At 40.9% G+C, this 24,066-nt stretch overlaps 1 protein-coding gene across 6 annotated transcripts in view; it reads right to left on the reverse strand.

The window, feature by feature from the left end:
* LOC139553412 (fermitin family homolog 2) overlaps positions 1-24,066 on the reverse strand; it is a 95,670-nt gene that overhangs the window by 38,337 nt on the left and 33,267 nt on the right. For all 6 annotated transcript variants that reach the window (XM_071365711.1, XM_071365710.1, XM_071365707.1 and 3 more), the window contains exon 3: positions 13,664-13,897. In XM_071365711.1, the coding sequence (XP_071221812.1) occupies positions 13,664-13,897 (234 nt within the window). The remainder of the gene's footprint in view (positions 1-13,663; positions 13,898-24,066) is intronic.

The following is a 24,066-nucleotide window of genomic DNA, read 5'->3' on the forward strand; positions in this document are numbered from 1 at the left end:
TAGCGCTTCTTCACAACACACTGGATGAGAGCCTAGCCTCTAACCTAGCGCTTCTTCACAACACACTGGATGAGAGCCTCTAACCTAGCGCTTCTTCACAACACACTGGATGAGAGCCTAGCCTCTAACCTAGCGCTTCTTCACAAAACACTGGATGAGAGCCTCTAACCTAGCGCTTCTTCACAAAACACTGGATGAGAGCCTCTAACCTAGCGCTTCTTCACAACACACTGGATGGCGGAGTTGCAGCAGATGGCATAAACAACTACACATCAGCACAGAGCTTGTGTGTGTGTCTATATCAAAGACTGGCTGGCATGCAAAGGATGAAGTAAACAGTCACATTGCAGTTCAGTTTGAGCGTGTGTGTGTGTCTTCAGAAAGTATTCATGCCCCTGGACTTATTCCACATTTTGATGTGGTACAGTCAATTCAAAATGTATTTAAATGTTTATTTTCTCACCAATCTACACATAATACCCCATAATGACAACCAAATGTAGATTTGACAAATTTATTGAAAATGAAATACCGAAATCTAATTTACAGAAGTATTCACACCCGAGTCAATACTTTGTAGAAGCACCTGTGTCAGCAATTACAGCTGTGAGTCTTTCTGGGTAAGTCTAAGAGCTTTCCACACCTGGATTATGCAACATTTGCCCATTATTCTCTTCAAGCTGTCAAATTGGTTGTTGATCATTGCTAGACAACCATTTTCAGGTCTTGCTATAGTTTTTCAAGTAGATTTACATCAAAACTGTAACTTGGCCACTCAGGATCATTCACTGTCTTCTTGGTAAGCAACTCCAGTGTAGATCTGGCCTTGTGTTTTTGGTTATTGTTCTGCTGAAAGGCAAATTCATCTCCCAGTGTCTGGTGGAAAGCAGACTGAACCCGGTTTTCCTCTAGGATTTTGCCTGTGCTTAGCTCCATTCATTTTTTTTATCCTGAAAAACTCCCCAGTCCTTAACAATTACAAGCATTCCCATAACATGATGCAGCCACCACTGTGCTTGAGAATATGGAGAGTGGTACTCAGTAATATGTTGTATTGGATTTGCCCCAAACATACATGTTGTATTATGGACAAAAAGTGAATTGCTTTGTCACATTTTTTTGCAGTATTACTTTAGTGCCTTGTTGCAAACAGGATGCATGTTTACGAATATTTGTATTATGTACAGGTTTCTGTCTTTTCCCTTTGTCAATTAGGTTAGTATTGTGGAGTAACTACAATGTTGTTGATCCATCCTTAGTTATCTCCCATCACTCCTTTCTCCTATCACAAACTCTAACTGTTTTAAAGTCACCATTGGCCTCATGGTGAAATTCCAGAGCGGTTTCCTTCCTCTCCGGCAACTGAGTTAGGAAGGACACATGTAGTGACTGGGTGTATTGATACAACATTCAAAGTGTAATTAATAACTCTACCATGCTCAAAAAGGGATATTAAATGTCAGCTTTTTTTTACCCATCTACAAATAAGTGCCCTACTGTGTGAGGCATTGGAAAACCTCCCTGGTCTTTGTGTTTGAATCTGTGCTTGAAATTCACTGCTCGACTTAGGGAGCTTACAGATAATTGTATTTGTGAGTCCATGCAACTTATTATGCGACTAGTTAAGCACATTTTTACTCCTGACCTTTAGGTTTGCCATAACAAAGGGTTTGAATACTTACTAATATTTCATTAAAAAATATATATCATTTAAACATTTTGAAAAAACAATCCCACTTTAACATTATGCGCTATTGTGTTTAGGCCAGTGACAAAAAAATCAATCAATTTAATAAATTTTAAAATTCCGGTTGTGTGCGCGTGTAGATGGAATGAAACTATGCTTGGGCGTTTGTTTAACGTCTCCTCTGACAGACATACTGCAGACCTGATTTAATGACTCAAACAGAGCTGCACCAACCCCCTCAACATCCCTCTTTCCTCCTCTTCTCTCCCGCTCTCCACGCCTCTGCTCTCTACTCCTCTCCTCTCTCGACACTCCCCTCTGTGTTAGCTGGAGAGGCCAGGGAACCATCACTCAACATTAATCTCCAGTGTTCAGGACGTTTTTGGAACGGTTCGGAGGAGCTGGCTGAATCTGCCAGAATGTGTCTGGAAAAGATAGATGTGCACCATCTAGATTTTAAAAGCACAGCTGGGGTAAATGTCTGTGCTGTCTTTTATCTATGCTTCTACACTCATTTAAGAGATGTGCGGTTGACTGGAATTTCAATTTCATAATATTCATTTGGCTATTGTCAAATTTTTGCCTTTTAAAATCTATTTAAATCCCTCATGCCCTACAACTTTCACTCCCTCCTTTTTCCATAGCAAGGGAGGACAATGTATGAGACAGAAGAGAAAGAAAAAGAACGGCGGGAGAGAGAGAAAGTGAAAGAGTGCGAGAGAGAAAAAGAGAGCGAGAGCGCAAACGAGTGCGACAGAAGAATAGCGAGAGAGAACTTATTGGCTTGGTGAGAATTTCTTGTTTAGTTTGTGTTACTAAAGCAAAAAGCATTCCATGGTGTAAGAACTACCAGATGGTAGCTCGCTCTCCCTCACTCCCTCCATCTCTCCTCCATCGCTCTTGCACAGCACAAGCCCTGTGCCCTTATACAGCCATGTAAGTGCAGGCATGCTGCCTGGCCTGAGCACAGAGGTGGAGCGAGTGTCTACGGTAGTTACACCAAGTGTCAAGTGCTGTTGTTATCCACAGACTAAAATCTGTGAGCAAAATATACCATTTTACATGGCCATTTCAAATATCAAACTGTTAGGATTGCTACCTCTTCAACCCCAGCAACTGCAAGAGATGGGCTGAAGAAAGAATGGACAGAGACCTTCTTTTCATCAGTCACATGAAAGTAAGAGAGGAGCAGAGAGTGGGGTAGTAACATCAGGAATGCCTGCCAATAATTAGAAGGAGTAGAGAGAGAGAAAGAGGACAGGGTGCAGGATGAAGTAATACTGTCATACCATCCAGAAACAGCAGGTGTTGACAGAATAGTATTTGACCTTAAGGTTAGGATTTGGGGTGCGTGAGCTGATCCTAGATCTGTGGGTAAGTGCAACGCTTCTACCCAATCAGATTCAGGCAGAATCAAAGCAAAGGTCTACAAGTGGTTGATGTTCATTACAGAACATGATGCCCACAAAATAAGAAACAGCTTCATTCAAATCCTTTTGACATGATCCAGGCTCATAGCCAGGTGGACGGACAGACTGCCAGCCCCGCAGTACAATTGTAAGAGTAAGACGTGATTCATTGCCATGGGAGTGAGACCCATCACACAGAACCATTTACATTTTTAGTAATTTAGCAGACACTTCTCCAGAGCGACATAGGTTCTTTCTGCATTATGACTAGGGGCAGGAGTTTGTGTATGGGCAAACTAGCAATACAATGTTAAAATATTTATCTTCTGGCTAACATGTTAATTGTGGAGTAGAAAATGAAACTGTGGTCACACAGCATTGATAAATTATCAAAAACCAAGCCTCGCCACTCTGGAACCAGGTCAGTGTGATGGTCCACAAATATACTGGACCACGGTAAAACTTGATACGTAGAACACTAACTACACTGACCATGGAGAACAGAACAAAGCCTGGGAACTGACCACACATGTCCCACTTCTCTCAATCTCTATCCATCCATTTATCTCTATACCTCACTCAATTTCCATCTGTCCCCCCTCTTATCTATCCATCTGTCAGTCCCTTCATCCATCTCTTGCACCCCCCAAACCATCTCTCCCGTATCTATCCATCGCTCTCTCCCCCTAACCATTGCTCTCTTCCCGCTCTCTCCCCCTATCCATCACTCTCCCCTTCTAGCCATCTGTTGCTCCTTCTATTCATCTCTCTCTCGCCACATCTCCCCATCTTCCTTATAGGCTAACTTCAGGGCAGGTCTGACCAACAACACAGTAACAGGACAGCGTCATTCTCAGCAGCAGTCTCTATAAAATGGACTGTCTGTGTGCAACACCTCAGCTGTAAATTAAACATCAAGAGGGAAAAAAATATCTTATTGAAGAGGACAGACTAACCCCACTCATAAGATTACATCAACAACAAAACACACCATACAAAACCTAGACTCCAGAAGACGAAAGTAGTCCACTTTCCCCACCCTAGTGTAGCACCCATATTGGTTGTCCTTCTGCAGACAGACAGGGTGGCAGGGCCGCACCCCAACGTTTTCTTGGCGCGCTCTGGAATCACGCCCTTTCTCATGTGAGGAGACCGACCAGCTGGCAGCTTGCGTCTCGTCTGAGTCGAGGCTTTGTGGGCCGGAGAAGGAAAAATATAGTGGTGGTGAGGGTGTTCCGGATCACTGCACAACAGTGTCATGGTTGACACCTAGTCAGTCGCCCACTATAGATCAGTTTCACACATCTGGCCCAGGCCTGCCCTCTTGGGCTGTATGGGCTAGTACTACTGCCCTAACACAATACCAGCTTTAAAGAATCAAGAAAAAACATTTACTAGATTGGCTCCGAGTACGAAGGATAAACATGGCATTTCATTATCAAAGCGATCAAAACCAAGGAAATGCCTCCCCCTCACTGACAGACAAGCCAAACACACATCATTGTCCAGGAACACAGAGCTGCCAGAAACTATGATAGTAGGACAGTTCAACACTGGAGTGGAGTGAAGGGGAATTCAGACATTTTACTATTGTGTTCTGGGTCCCACTGCACTGCCCCATCCAGCCCCAGATGGACTGTGTGTGTGTGTGGTGGGGGGGGGGGGGGGGTTGCTGACTGGGCTCTAGCCAGCTGCTGTGGACATGGGAGAACAGCAGCACTGCAGTAATAATTAGATTGATCGCCCACACTAAATGTATGTGTGATTCACATGGCTAGGGAGACCCCAGCTGTGTTACACATCTGGTTAATGGTACGTAGGGAGGGAGGGGAGCGAGAGAGTAGGGGAGAGTCAAATAGAAAGCGAGAGAAAGAATGTGGATGTTAGTGATGTGTGCTTGGATGTTAGTCTATTTGGTTTGTGAAGGGAAAGAGAGAGAGGGACAGAGACAGAAATCCCTGTAGTGGAGGAGTGAACTTGGTCTGCGCCAGGAAACAGCTACTGCGTGACCCCCAAAAAATACTCTCCAAATCAATCATTATGAGGAAAGCGAGAGAAAGGGGAAGACGGAATGAAATGAGCGTGGGAGTCAATCTGAATGGTCACCGTCTCGCACAGCTTCAGAGAATCCATCTCTCCCCTTCTTTCTGTCTGCAGTATGAGCCAGTTGGACAGGCCTCCAGTCTTCTCTCCATGGCCCTGCTTATTCCCCATCTCATTCCCTATGCTGTGCAGCGCTATGTCAGTCACACAAATTGAAAGTCAACCAGATAATTAAAAATAAAACAGTACCTATAGAAAGTCCACACCACCTTGAACGTTTTTCTCATTTAGTTGCGTTAGAAAGTGGGATTGAAATTGATTTAATTGTAATTTCGTGTCATTGATCTACACAAAATACTCCATCATGTCAAAGTTAACAGTTCTACAAACTTTTATAAATTAATACAAATTAAATAACTAAAATAGTAATTGTATAAGTATTCATCACCTTTGTTTAGGCAAGTCTAAATTATTTCAGAAGTAAAATTTGGCTTAACAACAAATCAAATACATTATATGGACTTTGTGTGAAATAATAGGGGTTGACATTTTTTTAAAGGACTACCCTTCCTTTAAAGGACTACAATTATAACATAACTCAAACGTAAGGAATTTGCATTTTGGCCAGTTCCGTGCTTTACGGTGGGAAATACTATATTTTAAAGGACTACAATTGCAAGAAAAAGTATGTGAACCCTTTGGAATTACCTGCATATCTGCATAAATTGGTCATCAAATTTGAACTGATCTTCATCTAAGTCACAACAATAGACAAACATAGTGTGCTTAAAACTATTAACACACAAATTGTATTTTTCTCATCTATATTGAATACATCATTTTAACATTCACAGTGTGGGTTGGAAACAGTATGTGAACCCCTAGTGAACCCCCAAGTTTATGAAGACATTTTGCAAGAGAATGTTAGGCTATCTGTCCGCCAATTAAAGCTCAACAGAAGTTGGGTGATGCAACAGGACAACGACACAAAACACATTAGTAAATCAACAACAGAATGGCTTCAACAGAAGAAAATACATATTCTGAAGTGGTCCTGACCTCAACCCGATTGAGATGCTGTGGCATGACCTCAAGAGAGCAGTTCACACCAGACATCCCAAGAATATTGCTAAACTTCTTATGGCTGCACGGGCAGTATTGAGTAGCTTGGATGAAAGGTGCACAGAGGTGCCCATATTAAACGGCCTGCTCCTCAGTCCCAGTTGCTAATATATGCATATTATTATTCATATTGGATAGAAAACACTCTGAAGTTTCTAAAACTGTCTGAATTATGTCTGAGTATAACAGAACTCATATGGCAGGCAAAAACCTGAGAAGTTCCACTTCCTGTTTTTCTGAGGTGGCAGATTTTCAACCTCTCATTGAAATTACAGCGAGATATGGATGAGTTTTCACTTCCTACGGCTTCCACTAGATGTCAACAGTCAACAGAACTTTGTCTGATGACTAATGTGAAGGGAGGCCGACGGAGACAGGAATGAGTAATCACTGCCACGAGCTGATCACGCATTCACCATGCGCCTTCACATGAGGACGTCCGTTCCACCGCTCTTCTGAAGTCAATTAAATTTTCCGGTTGGAACGTTATTCAAGATGTTAACAACATTCTAAAGATTGATTCAGTACATCGTTTGACATGTTTCTACTGACTGTTACGGAACTTTTGGACATTTCGTCACGTTATAGTGGAGGCGCTTTGTGACTTTGGAATTGTTTACCAAAGGCGCTAACCAAAGTAGCTAATTGGACATAAATAACGGACATTATCGAACAAATCAAGCATTTATTGTGGACCTGGGATTCCTAGGACTGCATTCTGATGAAGTTCATCAAAGGAAACATTTATCATGTATTTTCTGGTTTCTGTTGACCCCAACATGGCGGCTAATTTGGCTATTGTTCTGAGCTCCGTCTCAGATTATTGCATGATTTGCTTTTTCCGTAAAGTTTTTTTGAAATCTGACACAGCGGTTGCATTAAGGAGAGGTATATCTATAATTCCATGTGTATAACTTGTATTATCATCTACATTTATGATGAGTATTTCTGTTGAAACGATGTGGCTATACAAAATCACTTTTTGGAACTAGTGAATGTAACGCGCCAATGTAAACTCAGATTTTCTGATATAAATATGAACTTTATCAAACAAAACATGCATGTATTGTGTAACATGAAGTCCTACGAGTGTCATCTGATGAAGATAATCAAAGGTTAGTGATTCATTTTATCTCTATTTCTGCTTTTTCTGACTGCTATCTATCGCTGGAAAAATGGCTGTGCTTATTGTGGTTTGATGGTGACCTAACATAATCGTTTGTAGTGCTTTCGCTGAAAAGCATATTTGAAATTGGACACTTGTGGGATTAACAACAAGAATACCTTTAAAATGATATAAGACACATGTATGTTTGAGGAATTTTAATTATGAGATTTCTGTTGTATGAATTTGGCGCCCTGCACTTTCTCTGGCTGCTGTCATATCGATCCCGGTAGCGGGATGCAGCCATAAGAAGTTAACTGAAACAGTTTTGTAAAGAGGAATGGTCCAAAATTCCTCCTGACCATCGTGCAGGTCTGATCCGCAACTACAGAAAACGTTTGGTTGAGGTTATTGCTGCCAAAGGAGGGACAACCAGTTATTAAATCCAAGGGTTCACATACTTTTCCCACCCTGCACTGTAAATGTTTACACGGTGTGTTCAATAAATACATGAAAACATATAATTATTTTTGTTATTAGTTTAAGCAGACTGCGTTTGTCTATTGTTGTGACCTAGATGAAGATCAGATCAAATTGTATGAAATCCAGGTATTTCCAAAGGGTTCACATACTTTCTCTTGCCACTGTACATCTTTAAGGTACCCAAAGCAAGTATTGAATTTCAAGATTCAACTACAAAGACCAGCGAGCTTCTTTTTTTTTAATGCCTCAAAGAATTGCAGTGATTGGTAGATTTGTTATTGTTACCAGACATTGAATATATCTTTAAGCATGATTCATTTAATTATACTGTGGAGGATGTACACTGAACAAAAATAAAAATGCAACATGCAAAAATGTCTTCGATTTTACCGAGTTAGATCATAGAAGGAAATCTGTCAATTGAACAAAAAAAGGATTAGGTCCTATCCTATGGATTTCACGACTGGGAATACAGATATGCATCTATTGGTCAAATGATATATCTTTAAAAATAAGTTACAGGCGTGGATCAGAAAACCAGTCCGTATCTGATGTGACCACCATTTGCCTCATGCAGCACAACTCCTCCTTGGCATAGAGTTGATCAGGCTGTTGATTGTAGCCTGTAGAATGTTGTCCCACTCCTCTTCAATGGCTGTGTGAAGTTGCTGGATATTGGCGGGAACTGAAACACGCTGTCGTACACGGTGGTCCAAAGCATCCCAAACATGCTCAATGAGTAACATGTCTGGTGAGTATGAAGGACATGGAAGAACTGGGACATTTTCAGCTTCCATGAATTGTGTACATATCCATGTGACATGGGGCCGTGCATTATCATGCGGAAACATGAGGTGATGGCGGTGGATGAATGGCACGACAATGGGCCTCAGAATCTCGTTCACGGTATCTCTGTGCATTCAAATTGCCATTGATAAAAAGTAATTGTGTTAGTTGTCCGTAGCTTATGCCTGCCCATACCATAACCCTACTGCCACCATGGGGCACTCTGTTCACAACTTTGACATCAGCAAAACGGTCGCCCACAGAACGCCATTCACGTGGTCTGCGGTTGTGAGGCTGGTTGGAGGTACTGCCAAATTCTCTAAAACGATGTTCGAGGCGGCTCAAAAATTAACAGCTCTGGTGACCATTCCTGCAGTCAGCATGCCAATTGCACACTCCATCAAAACTTCAGACATCTGTGGCATTGTCTTGTGTGACAAAACCGCACATTTTAGAGTGGCCTTTTATTGTCCCCAGCACAAGGTGCACCTGTTTGTAATGATCATGCTGTTTATTCAGCTTCTTGATATGCCACACCAGTCAGATGGATGGATTATCTTGGTAAAGGAGAAATGCTCACTAACAGGGATGTAAATGAATTTGTGCACAAAATTGAGAGAACTAAGCTTTTTGTGTATTTGGAACATTTCTGGGATCTTTTATGATGCCATTGATGATTTTAGAACGGCTACAGAGTTCAATGGCTGTGAAGGGAGAAAACTGAGGATGGATCAACAACATTGTAGTGACTACAATATTGAGTGAAAATAAGAACAAAAATATTCCAAAACAAGCAACAAGGCACTAAAGTAATTCTGCAAAAAAACATGGCAAAGGAACACTTTTTGACCTAAATGCAAATGTTTGGGGCAAATCCAACACATCACTGAGTAACTGTATCCTTATTTTCAAGCACAGTGGCCGGTAGCGGGAGAAGTGGGAGAAGATGGATTTTGGCCAACATTCTGGAAATGCTCTCATCGATGAAATCTCAATAGTTTTCTGTTCCCAAAACTAGAATATGTTACGAACAGAGTGGACTAAGTTTTGTAGACTTACACTTTGACAAAGTTTTTTTTAAATTGCTTTGGTTTAGGAGTGCAAAGGCTTATTGAGTTATTGCATACGCGCACTTCAGAGTAGGCGTTCCCTAATGGAAATATGCAAATGCATGCTAGAACACGCCAATAGGCTCTCGCTAGCTCGTGCTTGGCTCTGCCCACCTCCTTGGTTGTTCTGCCCACTATGACTCATTTGTTCCCATTTGAAACAGCAAAGACTAGGACGTTTTTCAGAATGAAAATAAACGGGATGGACCTAAACACAGGCAAAATCCTAGAGGAAAAACGTATTCAGTCTGCTTTACACCAGAGACTGGGCAAGGAATTTACCTTTCAGCAGGACAATAACCGAAAACACAAATCTACACTGGAGTTGTCTACCAGAAGACGGTGAATTTTCCTGAGTGGCCAAGTTACAGTTTTTACATTTTAGTCATTTAGCAGATGCTCTTATCCAGAGCGACTTACAGTAGTGAGTGCATACATTTCACACTTTCTTTCCCTCCGTACTGGTCCCCCGTATGAATCGAACCCACAACCCTGGTGTTGCAAACACCATGCTCTACCAATTGGGCCACACAGGACCATACATCTGCTTGAAAATATACGGCAAGACCTGAAAATTGTTGTCTAGCAATGATCTATAACCAATTTTACAGACCTTGAAGAATTCTGAAAATAATAAAACGGGCAAATGTGGCACAATCCAGGTGTGGAAGGCTCAGAGACTTACCCAAGAAGACTCACAGCTGTAATGGCTGCCAAAGGTATTGATCAAGGGGGTGAATACTTATTTAATCAAGGTATACTAGTGTTTATTTTTCATTAAATCTTTAATAAATAAAAAAAATTAAATGTGAAGAAATCCAAGGGGCGTGTAGACTTTCTATAAGCACGGTAGTTCCAGAAGAGACTAGGTCATTGTGAACATGTATGAAGGACATGATTGAAAACTTCAATGTTCTAGAATTTCCCTACAAATTCTCCTTCTAAAAGGCAACAAGGAAAGGGAGAGGTAAGTATGAGAGAGGCACTGCGAGTCCCTTCCCAGCCACCGTAAGTCATTGTATGACACTTCGGCACGCGCCAAGTCAGCCAAGAGCAATTCGTCCTGAATTTCTCCGAAACTAAAATAGATTTATTACCGCAGAGGTAGACACATTCCTAACAAGGACTGAGCAGCATAGAGGAGAGGAGCCTGCTACTAGCCTGTTCATTTAGTTAGTCACCTATCTCTGAATAACAACAGTCATCCAGCACATACAGTTTATTTAATACTCCATCAAAAATGTTATTTTTCCTCTAATTTCGAAGAAAATAAATTCATACTAGTTCAGTGGGCCTCTTTTCGCCTTTCTAAATAAAAGTTCCCGTTTAGCAAAATAAGAAACAAAGTTGCAGTGTTACCTAGTAGAGCCAACCATAAGAGTAGAGCAGCCATAACTCCTGAGACATGACATGGGCCAGAAAAAAAAGAAAAAAAAAGACCAACAGATGTCCTTGAAAGTGCCTGATGAATGTTTCATATAAAAAGCGTTTCCCCTCCTGCAGCAGCAGTCTTCAGTGGCGACAGAGGGCTCTGGTTGGAGCCGACATGGAGGGGTGACAGAGAGCCATGTTACAGGGTCACGAGGGCATTGGCACACAGTTCGGACACGCATCGGTACCACACAAGACATGCAATCAGAGGTCTCTTCACAGTCCCCAGGTCCAGAACAGAGGCTGGGGAAACTACATGGAACTCTGATACTTAACTCAAGCTAGTAATAAAACCAGATTTGAAAAAATAGATAAAAGAACACCTTACCGCACAACAGGGACTGAAGAGACTGCTATTTTTATTTATTTTGTATTGTAATTTGCACTGTATTATGTATGTAAGTGGCATTGCACAAGCCTTGGCCATCTCGTGTTTCTGAAGCGTGAGGCAGAAACAGGATATTATGAAGTGTTATATTCAGAAAATATTCATACCCCTTGACTTATTCCACATTGTGTTACAGCCTGAATTCAAAACGGATTAAATTACTTTTTTTCTACACACAATACCCTATAATGACAAAGTGAAAACTTGTTTTTAGACATTTGTGCAAATTTATTGAAAATGAAATATATAATTTTTTTTTAACATAAAATATAATATACATAAGTATACACACCCCTGAATCAATACTTTGTAGAAGCACCTTTGGCAGCGATTACAGCTGTGAGTCTTTCTGGGTAAGTCTCTAAGAGCTTTCCACACCTGGATTATGCAACATTTGCCCATTATTCTCTTCAAGCTCTGTCAAATTGGTTGTTGATCATTGCTAGAAAACTGTTTCCAGGTCTTGTGATAGTTTCAACTTAAATCTGCTTGAAAATCTAACTCGGCCACTCAGGAACATTCACTGTCTTCTTGGTAAGCAACTCTAGCGTAGATTTGGCCATGTGTTTTAGGTTATTGTCCTGCTGAAAGGTGAATTAATCTCCAATTGTCTGGTGGAAAGCAGACAACCATATTTTCCTCTAGGATTTTGCCTGTGCTTAGGGTCCATTCCAAACATTTTTTTATCCTGAAAAACTTCCCAGTCCTTAACAATTACAAGCAAACCCATAACATGATCTATCCACCACTATGCTTGAACATATGGAGAGCGGTAATCAGTAATGTATCGGATTTGCCCCAAACATAACACTTTCTATTCAAGACAAAAAGTGTATTGCTTTGCCACATTTTTAGCAGTATTACTTTAGTGCCTTATTGCAAACAGGTGCATGTTTTAGAATCTTTTTTTAATTCTATACAGGCTTCCTTATTTTCCCTTTGTCATTTAGGTTAGTATTGTGGTGTAACTACATTGTTGATCCATCCTCAGTTCTCCCATCACAGCCATTAAACTCTAACTGCGTTAAAGTCAACATTGGCCTCATTGTGAAATCCCTGAGCGGTTTCTTCCTCTCAGGCAACTGAGTTAGGAAGGACGCCTGTATATTTGTAAAGTCTGGGTGTATTGATACACCATCCAAAGTGTAATTAATAACTTCACCATGTTAAACAAAATCATGCACACAGAGTCCATCCAACTTACTATGTGACTTGTTAAGCACATTGTTACTGAACTTATTTAGGATTGTCATTACAAAAGGGGTGAATACTTATTGACTAAAGACATTTCAACTTTTATTAATTTAGAAAAACATAATTCCACTGACATTATGGGCTATTGGCATAGGCCAGTGACAAAAAATCTAAATGTAATCCATTTTAAATTCAGGCTGTAACAAAATGTAGAAAAGCCTTAAGGGTGTGAATACTTTGATGGCACTGTATATTATGTATTTGTTGTGTTTTGTTCCCCGTTTGGACCCCAGGAAGTATAGCCGGGGATCCTAATAAATAAAAATAAGACTGATGTTTTCCTCTGAACTCTAGCTGACAGGGCCAGGGGCAGATATTGACAGAGGGGTGTCTGACCTCAGTGCTCGTCAGGGGGCAGGGCCTTGAGTGCTAAATCTGGACACAGTAATGTGTGTGTGTGAGATAATATCCATCTCTGAATGTGTGAGTCATTACGCGGTGCTAGATTGATAAACTTTGCTAAACCTGTCTGAATCCTGTTTAGTCAACAGACAACGCTATTCCAAGGACAGGTCTAGCAGAGTCAAGGTGGCTGAACAGTTGCCTGTCAGAAGTGGTGGTGAAGTGAGCGCTGATATCTGATAGCTCAGGCTCTGTTTGATAAACACAACAAAAGGCTGAAAGGAAAAAACAGCAGCAGACATGCCCGACTAGATTGGAGGTAGAGAACGCTTCCAGTAGTTCATCTAAAAATAGCAAGAGTATTATGGCAAGGTTAGAGTGGACAAAAGGAGGTACCATCATGCTCAACCAACCTTAAATAAAGAGTATACACTGTAGACTATACAGGACCTTTGGTAGGATAGGTGCATTATAGTTAGAGTTGACAAAACATCTGTGACTTACTGAAAGTCTTGCAGATGTCGGACACGGCCTTGAAGACTCGGTCAGAGAAGTTGACCTTGACCTTCATGTGCTTCATGTTGGGCAGCTGCAGGCGCAGCAGCTTGTGCTGGGGGGTGAAGAGGAGCCGGGCGTCTGCCTGTATACCATACTTGTCCAGGGTCCAGTGGGTTTTCAGCAGCCACGTCTTCTTCTTCTCCCACCACAGGGCGTGGTCCGACCAGTCCTTCTTCACATCTGATGGGAGGAGAGAGTATTAGTTTGTCAGTCAGTCAGTAACCATCACTACATTTATTAGTTTGATACAGTGGCCAGAACAAAAATAAACTGGATGTCAGTGACCAGTTTGTCCGTTTCATAACTAATCAAAAGAGTTGAGTAACACAAAACTGTACTGTGTATGGAATTCATTCATGTCACTGCAATGGCTGTTTTATGTCCTGCCTATGGCCAAACTACTAGATTTATACTAAACCGATGGCGCTAAAGCCAACAGTCTTCATTAATTTAATTATGGTAAAAGTAAATCGAGACAATGCAACCTCTGTGTGTCACTGACAGACTGATGGAACACGTTTAGGACCAGGTGGATGAGGTTGAGAGTGTGAGGGCTCCTGGATTATTTCAAGAGGGAGAGGGAATGGGGAACTCAAAGTGAGGAGAAGAGTGTGAAAGAAGCCTGCTGTTTACGTGACACTGTGGGGATATCAGGTTCAAACCTCCCTCTTTGTTCCAGAGTCACACAGTTATCCCAGTAATGCCAGAGACATGCCACCCAAAACCCCTCACCTCCCAGTAGACTGTCTGACGGGTTCAAAACAATGACGTTGGACCTGGGTGGGTGCTTTTGTCTGTAATACTGCTTTCACATAGGATTTATGAATTTGAATAAATCCATTGAGAATATACACCATCAAAAATAAATGTATTATTAATTCATTTATGCATGTCCTAAGAAACATAAGAATAATACAATACATTTTAAAAATAATAAAATAACATATTTTGAGTTAAATTAGACCTGTTAAGGACCTGTGCAGCCATTGCTGCGCCATCCAAATGAAATCAACAGGCCTACAGTACATTTGATTTAGGCTACATTATTACATGCTAAATGTTTCTGATCAGTGATAGATGAGCTATACCACCTCACATCCACTTATTTCCCAGTCAGAAACCAATTAACCAAATAACCTACATAGACAGAGATTCAGTGAAACAAAATCACATTGATTGATTATCAGACCAGTCAGTTAAGTCACATGCTTTTGGTTGGAAGTAGGTCTAGGCTACTAAACGACTGAGTGAAAAGCAAAATAATCCACTTGTTAAACTAAATAACATGGGGAAATGTTCTGATCAATGAGCACACTAGACAAGATGACCATGGGCAGCTCTCACCTCAACTAACATTTCCCCAGCATAATTGTAGCCGAACCAATATCCAAACAGAGATTCAGTGAAAACAAAAATCTGACATTTATTGATTTATCGAGACCCCACGATTGTCTCAAAGCAGTGTGATGGCGCTGTCCCAATCAAAACAGGGCTGAAATCATCCTCATCCTCCTCTAGTTGACCACACATGGGTAGGCTATTGCTTTAAATATATTACAAGGACTGGGTGACTTTGGGAGTTTTCGTAAGCAACAATTGAATACATGCCTTCAATTGCCATTCACTGATATGTATTCCCACAGTAATTCTTTATGGATCCATCCAGTTGTGGGTAAGGAAACAGTGCATGCTTAGTGGTGGGCTATGTGAAGTGCTTGCAAAATGTAGAACTGGCAGGAGGATGGCTAACTGGCGCTGCCTAGCAACCATCAAGAGTTTAAGAGCATAGTGCTTGCCAATGTCGCCTCAGCATTGCTCCTACCTTCCATACTAAGCCGTAGGCAGAACTTTAACGAAATTATTACTAGGTCGTTTGGGGGAAATAAAAGTTTTGGCTTTGATGCCAGCAATAGCTTTCAAATATAAGGCAGAGAAAAAAAGTTAGCGAAAAAAAGTCATAGAATGAAGGGATATAAGTGTGTCCCCTTTGAGCGCTGTCTTCATAGAGAACGTGAAAAGCCCAGGGATTTGAGGGAACTGAAAGCAGCTGGTTAAGAGATTACTTTGCTTTCTATTCCAAATGCAGTATTGTGATGACCTGCTTTCTGAGGCTGTTTTCCCTTTGAACCTCTAATACCTTAGAGCCCAGGAGCAGAGAAAATATGTTTTCATGCTACCACTCACAGGTGAAAGATGGACAGCCTGTACTGTTCCTTCAGACGCACATATTGGCAGTGGAAGAATGGATATCATATCTGATGGCACTGGTATACATGGGGAATATAGCACGGTTTACACTTCCGATGCAGACATATCGGGGGTCAAGTACTTCAAGTATCTACTGATTTTTGCAGGTTCAAATGGATGTCATACCACTAAGTGTGTGTGTGTGTGTGTGTGTGTGTGTGTGTGTGTGTGTAAGACAAGTAATCATGACGTAACCATTGTGAGATTGTCCTGGCTAAAAGCACGGACAACATTAACGGGCGCATCAGCGGATGTTCCCCACAGCAACGACATAATCACTTTGGCACGCGTCCAGAAAGACACTCTCCTGAGCGGTGTCCCATTCCCCCCCTCCTTTCATCCACCCCCTTCTCTCCTGGAAGCATTGAGTGAGGCACTGAGTCACTGTTTCTAGCAGACTATGACATTGATCCAGTCAGTCTTTCCGGTGGCCACCCCTCCACGTACTTTCTATTTCCATCCCTCTCGGTTTACTTCTAGAATATCACTGAGTCATCATCATCATCATCATCACAGACCCTTAAGATGACTCAATGCTGGCGTTTTAGAGCAGTAGGACCCTATATAGTAGGTTGGGACCCACTGCTGTGTTGTGGCATTCTAATCCCTTTTTGATTAATAAAAGGTGGTTGTGGTTAGAAACCTGGTTTTGTCCATTTAGAGGGAATAGCCTATGCTTTGGGAGGGTCATTATTTTAGAGCACGCCTCTGTGTAGGAAAGCTACCATTATAATTATGACTACCTGAAGGGAGTCATCTGTATGATGCTCATTTAGAGTACTTAACAGTGCACTCGGAAAGTATTCAGACCTGAACTTTTCCCACATTATGTTACATTTAGAGCTGTTGCGGTGACCGTATTACCGCCACACCGGCGGTCACTAGTCATGAAGGCAGTCAAATTCCACATGACCGTTTAGTCACGGTAATTAGGCTTCTCCAAGCTCTGATGCTGCTGCTTGTCATTAGTAGCCTACCAAACTTGCTAACTGTCTGGTACTCAACACTATTGTCCCGCTAATCACTCTGACATCAATGCAAAAGTCTAATCAAACACTCCATGAGAGCCCATGAGCTCTTGTTACGCAACATTTCTATAGGCTATGCAATTGCGTAAGAAAACAGACTGGTGGCCGCTTAGAAAAAGAGGATCCCATCAGCTTTCTATAGGCTGGGCCTAGTATATTTGTTTCTCAACTTTCCTAATATTAAGCACATTGCTTATATTTACAACAGGAGTATAGCCTACCTGGCTGGCATGAAAATAAACCGCGGGGAAAAGCGTCCTCCATTCACTATTTAAGTGCATAGATTACATGTATTTTTTCCCACTGACCCTGTTTCAATACAGGTGCATGATAATGGTCCATTCTAAATCAAAACAAATGTCACACATATTATTTAGTACATGTAAAGACAAGATTAAGTCAAGAATAGTCTGATGGGTGACAATATTAGCCTATCACTTGTGAATTACTATATTATCACTTGTGCATGATGCCCAGCATAAGAAACACGCGCGTACAAGCAGTTGCACTGTAGCATCCTCTTGCTACCAAGAGGCTCTTGCTGACAGCTTGAAAGACATTTGACACTATAGTGAAAGTGGTTAACTTTGTTAAAGCAAGGCCCCTGAACTCTCGTGTATTTTCGGCACTTCGCAATGATATGGGGAGCGACCATGTAACGCTTTTACAACATACAGAAGTGCGTTGGTTATCCAAGTATAGCAAAGTATTGACACGTTTTTTTTTTTTTTAATTGAGAGACGAGCTTATAGTTCTCTTTACTGACCATCATTTTCACTTGTCTGACCGCTTGCATGATGACGAGTTTCTCACACGACTGGCCTATCTGGGTGATGTTTTTTTTCTCACCTGAATTATCTGAATCTAGGATTACAGGGACTCTCCGCAACTATATTCAATGTGCGGGACAAAATTGAGGCTATCGTTTAAGAGGTTGGAGCTCTTCTCTGTCTGCATTAACAAGGACAACACACAGGTCTTTCCATCATTGTAGGATTTTTTGTGTGGAAATGAATTCAAGTTTACGGACAATGTCAAATGTGATATAGCTAAATTATTGATTATTATTATTATTTGTGCTCTGGTCCTATATAAGAGCTCTTCCCACAAGCCGGGATGTGACAAAAACTCACTCTTGGCAAAAAACAACATTTGAGAGTGCGCCGACTCTGGTGCTAGAGGGGGTACGCAGCTGAGGGTTGATTGTTGGAAGGGTCCCGTACGGGACTATAAAAAGTTTGGGAACCACTGGTCTGGGTGAATGGATGACGGTGTTGTGCAGGTAAGGGAGTTGTTTGTCAAGCTGTTGCTTTGGAGTGTTTATCGATGTGGGAAGAGGGGGGTTATCTTGGCACTTAGCTGTAAACATTCCAAGCTTTCTATTCAGGAGAGTGTATATGTGGGGTCTAGTTGTCACCAGCATGTTCTAATACCTCCGCTGTGTGGCATACAACTTCATTGCCCCAAACCCTAAACAAGCTTATCTAGTGTATTTCTGAAGTCTGGTTATGGCTGAACTGAGGAAAGAGGGAGAAAGGGAAATTGAAAATAGACACGTGTGTATTTTCATAGATATCCTCAGAATTTCCCTCATGCAACCTAGCAATTTATGGTGTTTTTGCACCAAGAGCACTATGCATTAGGCAATGTAGGTCTTAACCACAGTCCAATGTGAAGCTATAGAGGTTCTTCTTGGCTCTACATGTATACAACATACAGCAGTCGTTCTCCCTCGCCAGATGGCGTCAGTTTCTTTCCACTTCCCAGAGGGCTGTGCTGCTGCTGAGGTTCTGTTCCAACCTCCCCGCCCATTGCCAAACCTCATTGGCCAGCATTTTCATGATTATTTTGTGACGTCACTGCGTTGTGCTTGGGAGAGGGCTGGTCCTATAAATATCCGTCAAGCAGCCTCAATAAAAACCTGGTAATTCAATCTGTAAAGAGGAGAGAGAGGGAAGAGAGGGGGCCAATGACATCTCCCAGATAAAAATGCTACCTGCTTGCTTGCCAGGTCTGACGTAATGGGTGGGCTAAGTAATTGGGTGTATTAAATGCAGACCGAGTCCTTGGGAAGAGTGGTGGGGGATGGATGGAGGGAGGTTGTAGAGTGGTAGAAATAATGTTTTATGAACTCTGTGGGCACATGTCATGAAAGGAGGTGTGTGTGCTCGTGCGCATATATCAATCTATCAGCTTTCTGTACAGTGAGTGCGTAGTCTGCGTACTAATGTGAGTAATTTGAGTTGGTAAGTGCTGTCAAACAGTGCTTTTCATTCACCATCACGACCATGGAATTGCCTCGGTTAACACAAACAGTTTATAAACCAACCAAGCCCTTCCCCACTTTCAGGTCTCTATTTTAACAAGCCTAACGCAACAGTCAGTCAATCTAAGCACTGGGCAGTAGTGCTATAGGTTCGGGGGTGTGTCAGAAATATTTGTTGCTATTTTCACAAGCACAATTATTGGCGCAGTTGCTGGGTGGGTGGAGGCTTGGCCCCTCATCGGCCAATCAGAACGTGCTCTATGGCTAAATGTGTGGTTGCTTCAAGTTGTGTATTTACGGTTTGTGTGTATTGTCTTGGAATCAACTCCAATTCTAATGTTAGTCCCTTATAGTTTGTTAAAAAGATTTTTAAAAAGTAAATGTAAACTTATCCCATCTTTGCTAATTGTGTCCCATTTCAGGAAGCTAGGCATATGACGCACCTCACTAATTCACAGGAGAGGTATTTGAATGTTAAAAAAAAGGTTTGGGCCAGAAATGCCTTCTGGAACATGTGAACTTATGTGCCTTAATAACAAACCTGTAAGCTATCTGTAAATATCAATAAAATTGTCAAATTACGAGCCTAGTTAGTTTAGCCACAGAAAAATGCAGGAACCTTCCCACTAGCCATTACTGGCTGAGATAACAGATGGGCTGGACATGCCAAGAGATGAGTCCAGATTGGTCTGCCATGTATGCTTCGGTCAATAACATGAGCTGCTCGGTATGTCTAGATAACCCTTTACTACCACAGTTTTTTCTACCACAGTTTTTTCTAAGACATAACGTTAACCATGGAGAAGTGTTGCTACTGCTCAGAAAATTGCTGCCCTGAATTTAGCAGGCGCTATCGACAAAGTTCAGTGAGAAAAAGATGTGATTGACTACTTTCTGAACACGGTCAGTGTGAACCGGAGTGATTTCACACGACGGGCCAAGCTGTACAAACAAAAAACGGAAACGACACAGGACGTCTTAGTTAATAAACGGGGCTCCAGTCTGCCGTGAAGCATTCAACCATGTATACGAGTTTACCTACATTTTCAGATATTACAAGTTTATAATTTAGTCAAAAAGTAATTTTCATTGCAAGTTAAAGTGTACTGTTAGCTAGCTAGCGAACGTTAGCTTGCTAGCTAATGTTGTGTCTGATTGGTAATATTATTAATATCTCACAAAGCCATTTGATTTGCTAGTTATATCCTAATCTTAGCTAGCTAACATTGAACCTAGTTTTTTAGCTTTAGCTAAGTGCAGATTCCTACTACAGAATGTGCATGGTGGCCAGCTATGACAATCAATTTGTATTGCTACTGTATGGGTTGGGAATATGGTTCATTGTTTAGCTCGCTAGCTACATGTCTAAACAAAAGCCAGGTGTGTTTGGGGGTGATTACAGCTATCTATTGTATTTCATGAACATGTGTAGCCAACATGTCTACACAATAGTAACCCATCCACTTAGCTAGATGTGGCTAGGGGTGGTAATAGCATATCTTTCACATGAAGTGTGTCTGGGTAAGCATCATCTAATAAATTATACAATATTTTTTATCTGGACACCTATTTTTTTTATATTGTTACTATGTAAATATGCAAGTAACCATTTCACTGTAGCATTCCTTCTGTATGCTTTGCATGTGACAAATAAACTTAGATTTTATTTGATATAGTGTGTGTTTACCAGAGACGGTAATGTGAAGAACAAGACCTGCACCAAAGTCAGATTAGGATATAGGCCAAGGACTAGTTAGTGTATTTTTACCTGAAGTTTTTCCTTCATCTTTTCATATGTCGCCCCAGCATAAGTTGTTTTTATTCACGTTATGTCAGAATGCACTCACTGTTCCAAAATGTGATTGTTACACAACAGGACAGTAAACACATGCTGCCTGTTAATTATCTATAGGCTGTTTCAACTTGACAATTTCAAATTATTTTCTAACAGTTTGAATTGAGGTCTGTTCCACCTCAATTTACATTCAGCGTTTCGGACAATTTATGTTTGAAGCTTTACGGACAAACTTCTCTCTTCGAGGAGAGCCCACGCACTTTATCAATGTTTCCTCAGATCAAGTATGCAGACATTTGCGCAGTCTTGCACGAATTGGCCAATTTTCTGGCTGGTGCTTGCATTGCCTTCCTGGTTGTTTTCCTTACAAATATTAACTTTGGACATGTGTGTGTTCCTATCAAAGTAAGTGCCTTATTTTCTGTATATCGTGTTGTCGTTGCTACTGTAGCATACAGTATGTATGGAGCATAATGTATTTACAACTTTATTCACGTTTTGAAGTACTGGTCACAAATAATGCATTCCGATTATTGCATAGATTGTAATGGACACCTATGACGTGTGTAAAATACTTTTTGAAGGTTGTACTGATTATAATGAGCTAATGCTAAGCTATTTGTCAGCTAAGTGTGACGCCATGTTTGTTGACATTATACAAGGCATAATGGGTGTCATGTAAACATCCGTCAGACCAAAGATGTTATGAGGTGAAGGAATGGTTCACTTATCTTTCGGGTAAACTTCCGGTAGTGAATTAAGTGAAGTGAATGATCGTAGACGACACAGCCCCTTCAACATGCATACTGCTAACAGACCAATCTCATCTTGTCTCCTATCTTTGTTTGACGCGAATAACAAACACGGCGGCGCACACAAACTACGATCAGATTACTTTCGATTTCTAGAAAGTGCTTTACAAAATTATTTTGGTCAATGTTGAGCTCACATGTGACGCAATTAATTACAAATAGTAATTGCTATTAACTAATTCATATTGTGGTTTTTAAATATGACCGCTTGTTACGTTAATATTTCCTCAGTTAGCGCTAGAACTAATGTAGCTTACAATTTCTGGTTTGGATGATTGTGTTATGCTGTTGCTACTTCTGTGAATGTCTGAACATTGCATCCAAAAACAAACTGGTCACATTCAGGTCATAACTTTGTAAGGACTGTGTTTGTGCAAAATGTTTCTTTGAAAAACAGTGTGGCTAGCTCAAAATTCAGACTGTTGCGTCAATCGAAACATTCTAAATAAGTGTTCTGATCAAATCGGAATGATCACACCCGTTTGTTGGTACGTGTGAAAAGGTTCATGTAGGCTACTACTTTCACCACAGCCTTATTTAAAAAAAAAAAAATGTTTTACTACACTACCTTACACTCTGTTTAGCACATGGTCTCACATGTGAATCCTTAAATATATGGGTGGGACTAAGGCTTAAGTGTAACGGCAGCCTTCCTCCTCTTCGTCTGAAGAGACCAAGACGCAGCGTAGCTTGTGGTCAACATGTTTAATACGAAAGAATAAACGTGAACACTTAACACAATACAAAATAACAATGTGGCAAACCGATACAGTCCTAGCTGGTGCAGAGAAAACACAAAGACAGGAAACAACCACCCACAAAATCCCAACACAAAACAAGCCACCTATATATGATTCCCAATCAGAGACAACACAAAACATCTGCCTCTGATTGAGAACCATATTAGGCCAAACATAGAAACAGACAAACTAGACACACAACATAGATTGCCCACCCAGCTCACGTCCTGACCAACACTAAAAGAAGCAAAACACACAAGAACTATAGTCAGAAAGTGACATTAAGGGAGTGTGAACGATGCTGAATAGGTGTAGACAAAGAAGAGCTCTCTAATAGGTGCACCAAAACATTCAAGGGCCATTTTCTCAAGTGGGGCCACACCAGCAGTCACAGGTCATGACTGCAGTCAAATTCCATGTGACCGCTTAGTCACGGTAACTACGCTTCTCTAAGCTCCGATGCTGCTGGTGGTCATACGTATCCTACCAAACTTGCTATCTATTGTCCATCTAATCACACTGACATAAATTCAAATGTAGTCAAAAATCAAATCAAACACTCCATGAGTGCCCATGAGCTCATGTTGCACAATAATTCTATTCAATTGCGTGAGAAACTAGAATGATGGCCTCTTTTTAATAGAGCATCCCATCAGCTTTCTATAGGCTAGCCCTACTAAATTTATTTCTCAACTTTCCTAATATTAAGCACATTAAGGAGCTTTACAACAGGAGTATAGCCTACCTGGCTGGCATGAAAACTATCCTCCATTCTCTATTGAGTACATAGATTACATGTATTTTTGTCCCCTGCCCCTGTTCTGGAGACAGGTGCATGATAATGGTCCACTCTAAATCAAAACTGTTTTATTCATACAGTAGGAAACAAGCTGGTTGAGAGAATACCAAGAGTGTGTAAAACTGTCATCAAGGCAAAGGGTGGCTACTTTGAAGAATCTCAAATCTAAAATATATTTTGATTTGTTTAACACTTTTTGGGTTCCTACATGATTCCATGTGCTATTTCATAGTTTTGATGTCTTCACTATTATTCTACAATGTAGAAAATAGTAAAAATAAAGACAACTCCTGGAATGAGTAGGTGTGTCCAAACTTTTGACTGGTATTGTACATATTGGAATCATCTTACCGATCGCATTCACACAGTTGCGTTGCATGCACACCACGGATGTTCTCACTATAAAACCAGAATAATGAATCATTCTAATAAGCTTGGTTTAATTTTTTATTTTTTTTATTTTTTATTTAAATACAAGCACTGTTCATTCAACAAAAAAATTAAATGTGATGATATCATAAAATTGGCAGGATAATAAAAGATAGCGCATTTTTGTTGATTCAGACTTCGTTATAGTAGGCCTAGGGTAAGGGTAGCATACGGAGTGCATGGGTTTAAAAATATGAAGCGGAAAAACAAACAAGTGTTAAAGGAAAATAATT

Source organism: Salvelinus alpinus, chromosome 25, assembly GCF_045679555.1.
Source record: "Salvelinus alpinus chromosome 25, SLU_Salpinus.1, whole genome shotgun sequence".
NCBI classification, from domain to species: domain Eukaryota; kingdom Metazoa; phylum Chordata; class Actinopteri; order Salmoniformes; family Salmonidae; genus Salvelinus; species Salvelinus alpinus.